At 47.2% G+C, this 12500-nt stretch overlaps 1 protein-coding gene across 1 annotated transcript in view; it reads right to left on the reverse strand.

Moving 5' to 3' along the window:
- The window catches only part of irs2b (insulin receptor substrate 2b), a 17379-nt gene extending 10139 nt beyond the window's left edge, over positions 1 to 7240 (reverse strand). The window contains exon 1 of the mRNA XM_031584934.2: positions 3350 to 7240. Coding sequence (XP_031440794.1) covers positions 3350 to 6911 — 3562 coding nt within the window. The 5' untranslated portion in view covers positions 6912 to 7240. The remainder of the gene's footprint in view (positions 1 to 3349) is intronic.
- Between the last annotated feature and the right edge of the window lie 5260 nt (positions 7241 to 12500).

The raw sequence follows: 12500 nt of genomic DNA on the forward strand, positions 1-12500 counted from the left end.
GGAGGGAAACCTCTAATCGAAGGCTGCTCTCATCTACAATTCAAGAATTATTTACTCAGTCAGGAGACTCAGTCAAAACAACACACACACACACACCAGACAACAACACTTCAACGGGGAGGGAACTTGCTGAGGAGAGATAGAGAGAGACATCAGATGGGGAGATCAGAAGATAGAGGGGTGGCAGAGAGAGAGAGAAGGAGGAGGAGGAGGGGGGGGGGTGACAGAAAAAGGGAGAGAGGGAAAAGAGGAGAAAATGTCTAAATAGCTCTTAGCTTTAGGCTCTGCTTGGCCCGATGGTCTAATCTTCTGAGCCCCTGCGTATGGCCCAGGGACAGGTCAAAGGGCACCCATCTGATTTACAACACAGCGCAGGGAAGGGGTGTGTGTCTGTGTGAGTGCTGTGTGTGTGTGTGTGTGTGTGTGTGTGTGTGTGTGTGTGTGTGTGTGTGTGTATAGTATATATATATGTATGTATGAGGCTGAACTGCTCTGAAAATGAAACTGCAACAACACTCAAGAGACCAAGGCAACACACACACACACACACACACACACACACACACACACGTGAACACACACACACATTTTCAGCACAAATAGCCTGTAGCAAGCAAACACGAACCCACCCCCCAACCCCCCTAAAAAGATTCCACATTCCAGACTGAAAAAAACATGCTATACAAAAACTATAGGTCTAATAAGAACTAAGATCATGTGTGTGTGTGTGTGTGTGTGTGTGTGTGTGTGTGTGTGTTTTCCTTGGCTCTGGTCTGGTTGTTATTTGTCTACGGCTGTGGCTAAGGCTCGAGGAGAGACCAGGAGGGAAACACAGGAGGGCAGGTCTGTGGGGAATGTGGCTGGCTGGCCTGGCGTCTTAGTAGTAAACAAGAGCTTAGCCTTTTCATGCTGGCTGTCAATGGCGTGGAATCATTGAAATGCAGAGAGATAGAGATAGAGAGAACGCGAGAGAGAAATGTGCTAGGTATTTCACAGTATTCATTTTCCATTCTGATAAAAGGTTGTTTAACTAGCCCATTGTATCTTGCGGGTGAGTGAATGAGAGTGTGTGGCTCAGCGCACGTGTGAGTGTGTGTGCATGTGTGTGTGTGTGTGTGTGTGTGAACGAGAGGCCAACTGTGTGTGAGAAAAACATTGGTTTGCTCCTCCCTCTCTTCCGCCTACGCAGTCCATAGCCTACGGCCATATCATTCTGCTCAGCCCAAGAGCGAGAGAGGGGGAAAAAACCTGTACTGCTTCTCTTCAGAAACACCTGCTTTACCAAGCGCAGTGTGTGCTCACATTCACAAAGAGCCCACATGCATTTAGCCCACATTTAGGTGTTTTTGGCTGGACCCTCAACACTTTACAGAAGGCTGTGCCATTTGCTCTGTGGGTCTGTCTGTGTATTATGTGTGTGTATTGTTTGTGTAGCTGTGTAGAGTAGCATTCATCTGAGTGTGTGTGTGTGTGTGTGTGTGTGTGAGAGAGAGAGAGAGAGAGACCCTCCTCTTCCTGTACAGTGAGAGCAGACTCGTGCTTTCCTAATTGGATCCCGCTCCTGGAGTGTTTGTCATGTTTGCATTAAGAGGGTCACCACAGGTCTGGGGCACTCCTTTCAGCAATACACCCAAAACACTCATATACACCCCCATACACACACCCACCCACACACACACATTCATACAACTACCAATACACACGTGCACACAAGACATGCAACTCACACAACTCACAAATTATTTCTGTGTATAGTCATATAACCACACCAAGGAGGGGCTCAGAAATCACATGAAGCCTTAAATAGTTTTTGTTTGGGTACATAGTGTATGTTTGTATTAACTTGTGTGTCTTTTTCCCTGCCAAGATTTTAAAACCAAAAAAAACACAAAAAGGCGTGTCATCCGTAAAACAAATTTAAACGACAGAAGGAGTGAAAGCGGGAGTCAGAGCGCTAGAGAAAAAACAGCAGCCAGGTCGGAAAAACAAGAACGTATTCACCTCCTCGCGACCTTTGCACACAGCCTACATTCCATCCCTGAAACCTGCTACCTGACAAGTGATAAACAACTGACTCACTTGTTTTTCCGGGGGGCCAATGGCCCACCACTGCACACGGCACAAGAGAGCAGGAGGGAGGGAGAGTGAGAGCGAGAGCGAGAGAGAGGGAGAGGGAGGGCAGAGGAACCTGCCCACTCCGTGCTACAGCCACATGCATAGGGAGGCACATGTCAGATTAACAACGTGTGCGAGCCAGTGTGTGTGTGTGTTTGAGTACGAGTGTGTATGTGGGGGGTGTTCCCTGCTGTTTAACAACAGCAAACTCACCACAGGCCAAATATGAATTTCATTTCACAGCAATACATCTGATCACTGTAACTATCCGCATTTTACACCAGATTGCAAAAAATAATAAATAACAGGGTTGATGACTTTGCGCTTGCTTAGCGTTATTGCATAACTGCAAGCCTGTCACGCGATTATGTAGGCTAATAGGATAATCACGCAAGAAAAATAACTATGATTGAATAATACGACTGCGTATTGTGAAATGTATGTCTGAAAAACATTTTCGATATCAAATTTCCCTGCCTGTATCACATATTTCTCATCCGCAACAACATTCAGAGGTGTTTACGTGTGGGTGGTCATCGGCATGGAGGTTCATAATAAGAACTGCGTCATATTTCGCTCTGACGTTGCGTTCATCATCCCGCGAAAATATTCTGCGCAATTACGAGCAAAAGAATTATAAGCTTTCCGGTTTGTGTTCACAACGGTTCTTATCGTGAAGACTAGCCTAATGCGTTCATAAGACGTAAACATGACATGGTATGCATTCGTGACATGGTTGTATTTAATCTATTTTGGTGTTCGAATTAAACAAGTTACTGTACTCTTCGGAATCATCATTTACAAAATGATAAACACTGAACACTAAATGTCACATCACGACGGAACAGTTAATCTACTAGGGAAGCCACATAGGAAAGCCACTGTATGTGCGTGTGTGGGGGGAGGTCCATTTACAGCTGTGTCTACTTCAACCCTACATCCATCAGTGAGCCTAAAGCCAACAGACCAAGTAGGGTCGAAAACAGTACCACATGAGCACACATGAATGTTCTGGAAACCCTCCAGTAGCCTACTGCACAACAGTAACTTAGAGTCAGACTGTTTTTCACAGCAAGTGAAAAGTAACAAACCTTACAACACAATTCTTCACTGCTCTTAGAGGGAGCAAGCATATGGCAATAAATGCAGCAACTTTATGAATGAGAAGTATTAGCCCCCCCATTTGACAGCACTGAAAGAGAAACTAGCCACAAAAAAAAGTCTCCCAGCTCACCTTTTACAGCTGTGGCTGTTTCCTTGAAGCCAAGGCTGGCATAGGGACTGGCGTGTATTCCATTGATGCCTCCTTTGCAGCAGCTGGTAGCCTTGAATCGCACCAGGGCATCACACCCGGGCAGCCCCTCGTCCATCAGGTTTAAGGCGATGTAGTTAAGTCCGTTCTGGAAGCCGGCCGACGTCTGACGGCACATGGGGCTGTTGGCCGAGTACGAGTGCCCCTCGTCCACGCTCTCACTGTCGCGTACCGTCGCCGGCACACTCTCCACCGAAGCAGAGCTCAGGCGCTTGGCGTGGTGGGCAAACGAGGGAAAGACGGGTGTGACGGTCGTGGTGGAGGAGAAGGTCTCCGAGCTGTGGCGCCGGCGGCCCTGGGGATCGGCCCGGATCACCTTGGCGCCCCGGTCGGGGTCCGAGACCGCCATAGCGTCCGAGACGCCGGGCAGCAGGAAAGCCTCGATGCCCCCGCAGCTGTTGCCACCAGTGGCATCTCCCAGCGTCAGCCTCTGTACGCGGATGGTGGGACTGGTGGTGATCTGACTGCAATCGCTTCCTGACTGCAGGCTGACGGGCTGGGCAGGGGAGCCAGCCCCTCCAAACGTCATCTCTGTGTAATCATCTTTGTTAGCCGGGCAGCCTGGCACGACGGGCGGTACCAAGGAATATACACCCTCCCTTTCCTCCTTGTTGGCATCCTTGTCCTTATTCTCACATGGGCACAGCTCAGGTAGTGAGTCCAAAGGGTCTAGGGCAGGTGTGATATCCCTCTTCGGGGAGCACGAGCTCAAGTCCACATTCATGTAGTCAGACAGGATCGGGGATCCCCTCTGGCTGCTCGGGAAGCCCAACGACGAGGTTGCGGGGCTTTCTGACGACGAAGAGGATGAGGAGGAGGATGATGAGGAGGAGGGAACCTTACAGGGTTGGGAAAATGAAGTTGGAGGCGTGAAGAAATGCTGAGCACTGAAGTCGATGTTGACGTACTCGCCAGGACTCTTAGGCTCCGCGGGCAATGGGTGCTCGGTCATGCTAGGCAGGGTGGGCAGAGTGTCCAGGGAGAGGCGTGAGGGTCTGCTGAGGCGGCCCCGGTGCACGAGGCTCTGCCTCACCGGAGAAGGGCCCGAGGGGGAGGAGGGGAGGGCTGTTTCAGACTGCCGCGGGGGAGAGCAGCAGCAGCTGCCAGAGGGCTCTTCCACTATCCTCTGCGTCTGTGGACTCATCATCACATACTGGTCACCGTTCCCATTATGCTGCTGCTGCTGCTGTTGCTGTTGCTGTTGCTGTTGCTGTTGCTGCTGCTGCTGCTGCTTCTGCTGCTGCTGCTTCTGCTGCTGCTTCTGCTGCTGCTGGGGCTTGTAGGAACGAGGCAGGGAATTGAAGGAGTAAGGCACCCGCTGCAAGTGGAGAGTGTGGTGGTGCTGCTGCTGCTGCTGCTGCTGCTGCTGCTGCAACTGGTGTCTCTCTGCAGGGCCGAGAGAGGCCAGGAAATAATCAGGAGGAGTGAGGGACACCAAGCAGGAGGAAGGGTCCACGGGGGACATGTTGAGGTACTCGCCGTTGCCCAGCCTGCCATCGGCGCTCTCCATCGACAGCTTTGAGCCGCAGATCATCTTCATGTAGCCGCTGTCTTCCAGGGAACAGCTGCTGCTGGGGGAGTTGGTCCGGAAGCCATTGCTGGAGACGGGGAGTATGTGGTGCCCCCTGGGGTTGATAATTTGCTTGGGAGACGACACGCACATGGGGCTCATGGGCATGTAGAGGTCATCCTTGCCTCCCTGGGGGGCCATGCCGGGGGTCATGGGCATGTAGCCATCAACGCTGGCCAGGTGGGGGCCACTTGGGCTCTTCAGAAGGGATCCGATTTCGATGTCGCCGTAGTCCTCCGGGTACGTGACTTTTGGGGAGGCGGTGTGCGAGCTGCGGCTGGAAGAGTGGCCCCCGCCCAGGTTGTTAGAGGTGTAGGAGGCCCTCATGAGAGTGTACTCATCCAGTGAGGCTGAGGAGACCTGTGCTGGCGCCCTCTTCTGGTGAGGCATGGTAAGGGAGTGGGTCCTCTTACGGTAGGCCTTCTCCAGGTCCAAGAGCAGCCCATCATCCCCTACACCGGCTCGAGACATTCGCTGGGAGAAGGGGGTCAGACCCACATGCCGGCGCTCCATGATCATGTACCCATGCAGGCCACTACCCTCCTGGGTGGGTGGGGTGTCTGTGAAAGACTCTGGGGTGTTGCTGCGGTTGGAGGCCAACAGATAACCCCGTACTCCATCCCCGGGGCTGGAGGCGCAGTCATCGCAGGAAATGAAGCCTGCGTCGCTAGGCGACCCTGAGACAGACGCGCTGCAGCTTGATGGGCGGGGAGCGCTCTCCAGGTTGGAGCAATTCCCAGAGCTGGAGGACAGGCTGACTGGGCTCGTGGCTGAGGGAGAGCAGCGAGACACAGGCATGGACATGGATTTGCTATGCTGCAAGGAGGGGGATTCGAAAGTCCGACAGGGGCGAGCTGTCACTGTGTTGGACCTGCTCAGCTGGGTCCGGGTCACACTGGGACTGATGGGGCTACCCGTGACTGACATTGGGCGTATCATAGTTCCGTCGCCTTCACTGGCCGTTCTTATCCGACACGATGAGAATTTGGTGACAGGAGACGTGGCGGCTATGCTGTCTGTCCTAGAGCGGCGCAGCAGCCCCGTCTGACTCGGCGGGAGGTTGTTCAAATGCCGCCTGCTGGGCACGGAGATGGGGTTTGTACCTGAGGACTGGCTCTTGCTGCGGGGTCGGAATTCCGACAGCTCTTTCATGGCTTTCATAGCCTCCAAAATAGTTTCATGTATATTTTGAGCTACCACGGAATCGTCCGCCTGCATCCAGAGTTCACCAGGACCGGTTGACGCGGACCTGCCCACTTCGATGAAGAAAAAGCTGTCGGAGTGGCCGCATCTCCTAATGTTCATCAGTTGTAAACTGACAGAAGCCACCTCCGAGTTCAGTTTGACGAAGCTAATACTCCGGCTTGACAAACAAAGTCTGTATACTCCCGTTAAATTCCGAATCTGACCAAGTCCTTTCGATTTCAAATTCACTTGCCAAACCTCCTTATAAGCGGCGTTTACCGGCGTAATCATACCGTAGCTCGCCTCGTCAAAACCCACCAGCGACGAGGCTGAATTACACGATCCGTCACACACTCTCCCCTCATTCATTAAATCCGTTAAGACTTCATACCAATTGTCCTGCTCCTGTTCATTTTCGGCAGCCACAGCAAAATACTCGTCCTTGGTATAAAGGGCGATGAGGTGTTTGTGTTTGGCGTCTGCCCTCTTGTTAATGTTCAAGCAGGAATCCAGGGGTATGACCCTCTTCGCTGCCGATTTGTTCTTCCATTTCTTTTCGCTCTCGTAATATTCCAGCCGGGCAGGGAAGCCGTCGCTCTGCTCCTTCAACACGAAGAATCTCTTGTGCCCATGCTTCTGCTTCTTCAGGTATCCGCACTTCTTAATGTTGTTGTTATTCACGTAAACGCTGGAAAGTAAGTGTCCTCCCGTTTGCGGCGGACTCGCCATTCTCGTGTCCTGAAAACTCTCACTTTCTCGCTTAAGTTGTATGTTCTCTCTCTCCTTGAAGCGCAAATGGAGGAAACTCGTCTGTAGTTCTTGCTTCTATCTCATTCCAAGCTCTGGCCACCGCATACGGCGTGCGTAACAGTTAACCAGTAAATAACACATATCGCTAAGTGACTGAACTGAAGAGGAAAAACAACATGTGACGTCCTACACATCCCAGCTTTAGTTACAAAAAAAGCATAGAGAAAAAAATACACACTGCTACAAGGCGGTGCAACCTTCATGGAAGGCGTACCTGCTGAACCGCCTATGTGATAGGCTCATTGGAGTCATTGGTTGTTGAGAATGAATGGTAGTAAAAAGAACCTATCTGACGAGAATATGTCCCTCCCACCGGAGGGTGGCTGCTCCTCCCTCGTCTCGCTCATCAGAGCTCCCCTAGATCTACCAGTGTTCATCTACGCCGTATGTGGTTGACTACGTATTAATGCCTATTTCTTTTTTTACCAAAGTCAGTTTCATTGTATTTGCATTCTCATATGATGTATTTCTATATTTGATTTTTTTTGTTTGTTTATTTTATAAATTTTTTCGTCCTGGGCCAGCTTTATGGGAACTTAGTTTGACCCACCTTATGCTCAGAAACCTTAGTAAGTAGCTCATCTGACTTTCTAAAGGTCAGACTTATCGCTTTATACATTTGTATAATGTAAATGTATTCTGTTGAAAGTACAGTCCTAATCAGGTGTAGCTCCTAACGCGTTCAAATAGAATTAACACTTTTCTCATCAGCTAGCCACGTATAATCTTTGAGTATTTGTTTTGGGTTAGCATTTACGTTGTAGGCTGTAGCCTAATTTTTACACAATAAGCAGATGTCGACAGAAGGCTGTTATTGTAACACTTACAACAAGTACCCTACACTAGTCTACTTCATGTTATTAAGATAATGTAAACATAAGGTACTGATAGCATTATTTCAGTCCTCAAACACGTGTTTGCGTCTTAGACATATCAATTTAACACACTCCGTAAAGACAGCGTGCCTTATTTGGGTTATTTTTAAAACTATTTTTACATTCTTAGTTGTTTACTAAGATTTTAGGTCGATGGCTATGACGAGGGTAGTTCGTCAGATGTTTGCACTGAAACTTGGTTGTTGACAAGAATGTTCTGGATGGCGTCGACCCACATTTTGCCCGTTTCAAAACATTGATATTCAGCTCGCGTCGCATGGGAAGCACCCTAAATTCACACCTTGCAAAGAAGTATTGTCTAAAAGCCTGCTAGGTTTGCATTTCACATTCGCTTCCTCACGAAATCATTTAAGTGTAAAATTGTAAACAACCGACAAGTCATGGCTCTTGTTACGTAACGCACTGCTCTATTTATAAGACTGCGGATCCAGTAGCGCAACTTGACTGCCTCTAGCGTTTCACACTACTCGCTGTTATTTGCATGAATATATCTGCCTTATTTACCTATTACTGGCTGTTCTACGGGGTCGAAAAAATGACCAGAATAGTGTTCAGTTGTAAAGGGCGTTTAATGAACAGCAATTGTTACATAAGAACACAAGAAGAAAATATTTAAACATTATATGCCTCTCTTGTGTATCACTGACGAACATCGCCTCGACCCAAATAGGATGATGGTGATGTTCTAGTGATGACGCGAAATAAAGGTCTGCAAGGAGATGAATGCGTCAGTCAGGGACAAGATGCGTAGGGGAAAACTGCGCATTCAGAATGATTTTTGCCCGTGGTCTTCTTACAGCTGATCCCAGATGAAGCTTAAAATGGTGCCACCGTCTGGCTTACACTCTCTACGCAGTAAGTATTCCTCTTGGGGGGAGGTAACGAGGGAAAGCACCGCGTTCGGGCACAATGATATAAGCCCCCATGTTCAGGCTGGCTCCCGATACCCTGCTGAAAATGAACCCTGGTCTGCCAAACTCCATTCCCTGTTTTCTGTGCAACACCGGTCCTGGTTCATTTCGGTACATCTGTGGCGTAGTTTGTCCTTAAAGGAAACGAATGTAATAACCGCGGGGGGGGGGGGGGGGGGGGGCTTTTCCATACACACTGAGACACATGAAATCGTGAGCAGTTGCCTGAAGGGCATTGATTATTATAGCTAAATTCAGGCACTTGTAAATCAAACCATTAATCTGGGTTGGTATAAGCTGATGTGTGTGAACAAGCACATATTTATGACCCCCCCCCGCCCCTAAGTGAATACATAAGTAAATAAATTAAATAAAAATGACTTTATCAACATTCCAATGCCCACCTACTGACCCATGAAAATAAACCACACCTGGTTCTGGATGTCCCTCACACATGCTATCAGTATGCTAAGCACAGCACATGCCATCAGTATGCTAAGCACAGATCAGACGGTGGAAAGGCAGGCTGTCTGTGGTGTTTCTCCTATCTAGGCTAATTTTGCTTGCTCAGCGTACAGTGTCACCTCCGTCCTCAGCAGCAAGGTCAATTACAGAGCCGCCTGGAATGGGTCAATTATGCCAACAAACCACTGATTTGAGTGGTGTCTTACTGGAAATGGAATCAAATTAAGGGGTGACATCCCCGTTACCGACTCCGTCGGCCGTGAATAACTCAATTGGATCAGTTCACCTGGGAGTCACTGGTCTCGTTCTCCCTTGAACCCCCCTCCCCACCCCCATTTTTTCTCTCATATGAACTACAACACACTGAACACTTGCCTGTTAATAAAGCTTACAATTGTCTGTATAAAATACGCCACTGGCAGTCTGGCAAAAAAAATGGGGTTGACCTCACTTTGACATCATGTATTTGAAAATGAGCCCTTCTAGAGCTTGTTTCACAGGGTATCATATAGCAAATCAAATCATACGTGTCCTTATTCAGCACATTCCAATGTTGCAGTTACCATGAACACTTTGTCACTCCCAACAAAAACAGATCAGACCTTTCAGTTGGTCTTTTCTATGTATGTGAAACATATTTATTGGAAGGAACTATCACCATGTATGGAAATATGTTAATAGCCTTTATGCTATGTCAGAAGCAGTTTTTTCCCCTTGAAAACCCTAATCTGACAGATCATTTTACAGAGATTGTCCCCCAGTATGTGAAACTGTCCACCACTGATATCCACCATATCCTTTTTTGCTTTATTTTTAGGATGTGAATGAGAAATATCACCTAAAACAATTTGTTCATATGCCAACCACTGCTATTAGTCATGCGTCCTGCTATAGCATTTTTAGACCGTGGGGAGAGCCTGCTTTATATAATAGAAAGACAAAGATACAGATACTCATGCACATGCTCTCTTTTTCTCTCTCTCTCTCTCTCTCTTTCTCTCTCTCTCTCTCACTCACACACACACACACACACGCACACATACGGATTCATACACAATTCTGTACACTAGTGGTCATATTGTACGGTCTTGTCAGTCCACGATAACAAAGCGCTAGTATCAAACTTGGGACACACATACACATACACATACACATACACATACACATACACATACACATACACATACACATACACATACACATACACATACACATACACGCACACGCACGCACACACGCACACACACACACACATATACACATCTGTCCCTCCTTCCTTAGATCAGGCTTGTCTTAAGTGTAGAGGGAGATGAGAGGGGGGAGTGGGGCAACCAGTTTGTTTCCCCCATAAACCATCCTAGTGTGAAATGCAAATGAAGTCTCTGTAAGGTGTATTCTACCCATGCATATTAAAACACACAATCACACACACACACACACACACACACACACACACACACACACACACACACACACACACACACACACACACACACACACACACAGGCACATATGCACACACAAACACACACACACTAGAGTCCATCTGCTACTTTCACGCATCTCTTCATGCTCTTTATAGCAGCGTGCCTCCATATGAGCCCTTGATTTACTCGCTGTGGCTACATAGTTTACGAGTTCATTAAGCGCCCATCAAACTCTTATTTACAAGGCTTTAAACGGCCCCCATAGTGTAGCTGCAGATGAGTACGTTTCAGAGGCTCCACTGTAGAGGGTTTCTCGATATAAGGGAGGTGTGGGTATATTTTTTTGCTATTGGGTCTTCACTTAGGTACTATTTGGTTTCATTTTGTTGACATTAGAGTAGACCGGGAAGTTAGAAATCAACCAAGACAGTTATTACCCCTAGGTCACACATCACTACGGGAAGGTTGATTGTAAAGAAAAGGACTGATTGGTCTCTGAACTCCCTGAACATTGTCCCTAGAGCCAGTTTGTCAAGTTATACCCTATACTATGCCACATAATGCCCTATACAGCTATTACAAGCTCTGTGTTCCAATGTTATAACATTCTTCCACTTAGCCACAGCGTTATCTGTGTTATTGTCTGTTGTTGGAAGCCCTCTGAGTTGAAAACAAGTGTATGTTATTATTATTATTATTATTATTATTATTATTATTATTATGAGAGAATATGAAGAGTTCTAAATCCTGTGGTAATTTGATCAGTGTAAGTGGTCTTTATCTTGAAGTGTTTTTTTCATAGCTTCGTATCTAGTCTAGTTAGCCTTCTTGAGACCCTGTCATCAGATGCTGAGTCACACCATTCTCATGTCCAGTTGCTTTACAAAACACCACAATTGGTTGCATAAGCTTTTATAAAGAAGATTAGAATATTCAATCTGATGATCCGGGGTGGACTAAATGTGTGTGTGTGTGTGTTTGTGTGTGTAAGTGTGTATAACAGAGAGAGAGGGGATCAGATTTACCCCTTCTCATTGTCCTGTGGAGCCCCTATCCCAATTGAGCAGTAGCCTTTTGAGGAATTAATGCCCTTACTAAAACCCTGCACAGATTAAGTCTGGCGTGTTTGAACGGTGTTAGTAGCGTATTGTTTTTCTGATTATGATGAAGATTTAGTGACGTTGTGAGCTGGATGTTGTTGTTGTTTGTGTTTAAACTATATTGACTTGTTTTTTGCTCAGTCGTCGTGTCAGGTGCTAATCTGATAATTTTTTTTGTGTGTTTATCGCAGTGCAGGGTTAAGCTGTCACAGCAGAAGCACAATAAGGGAGGTGGATAGAATTAAGAGCAGTGGTGTTGAATGATCTCTCCTAAGCTGGATACTACACAGGAGCTCGTCCTTGCTCTCTTGGCCAGGGACATCATAGAGGCTGTGCAGAGGCTGTTTACCCAATGGAGTAGCTAACAAATGGGCAACTCAGTACAAAGGCTGATTGTCTACTGTTGTGTTTCAAGAAATATTATATTATCATATTATATATTTTGTGAAATCCAAATAAAAATAGCCAACATGTTTCGATGTTAAGGACTTATCTAAGGATACTAAACAAAGGTATAGGTCCATCTGACCTCCCACTGGGCACTGCTATAAACCCTCTTTCTAAGACCAGTGCACTGATAATTAGTCTTGATTACTTTAATTAACTTAAAATATGAAAAATCATTCTAATCATTTAGATTCATCAACAGACTGTCTGCCTTGCATTCATCATTCTCTTTATCTCACTATGTATGTGTGTGTGTGTGTGT

The sequence above is a fragment of the Clupea harengus genome, chromosome 2, assembly GCF_900700415.2.
Source record: "Clupea harengus chromosome 2, Ch_v2.0.2, whole genome shotgun sequence".
In the NCBI taxonomy this organism is placed as follows: domain Eukaryota; kingdom Metazoa; phylum Chordata; class Actinopteri; order Clupeiformes; family Clupeidae; genus Clupea; species Clupea harengus.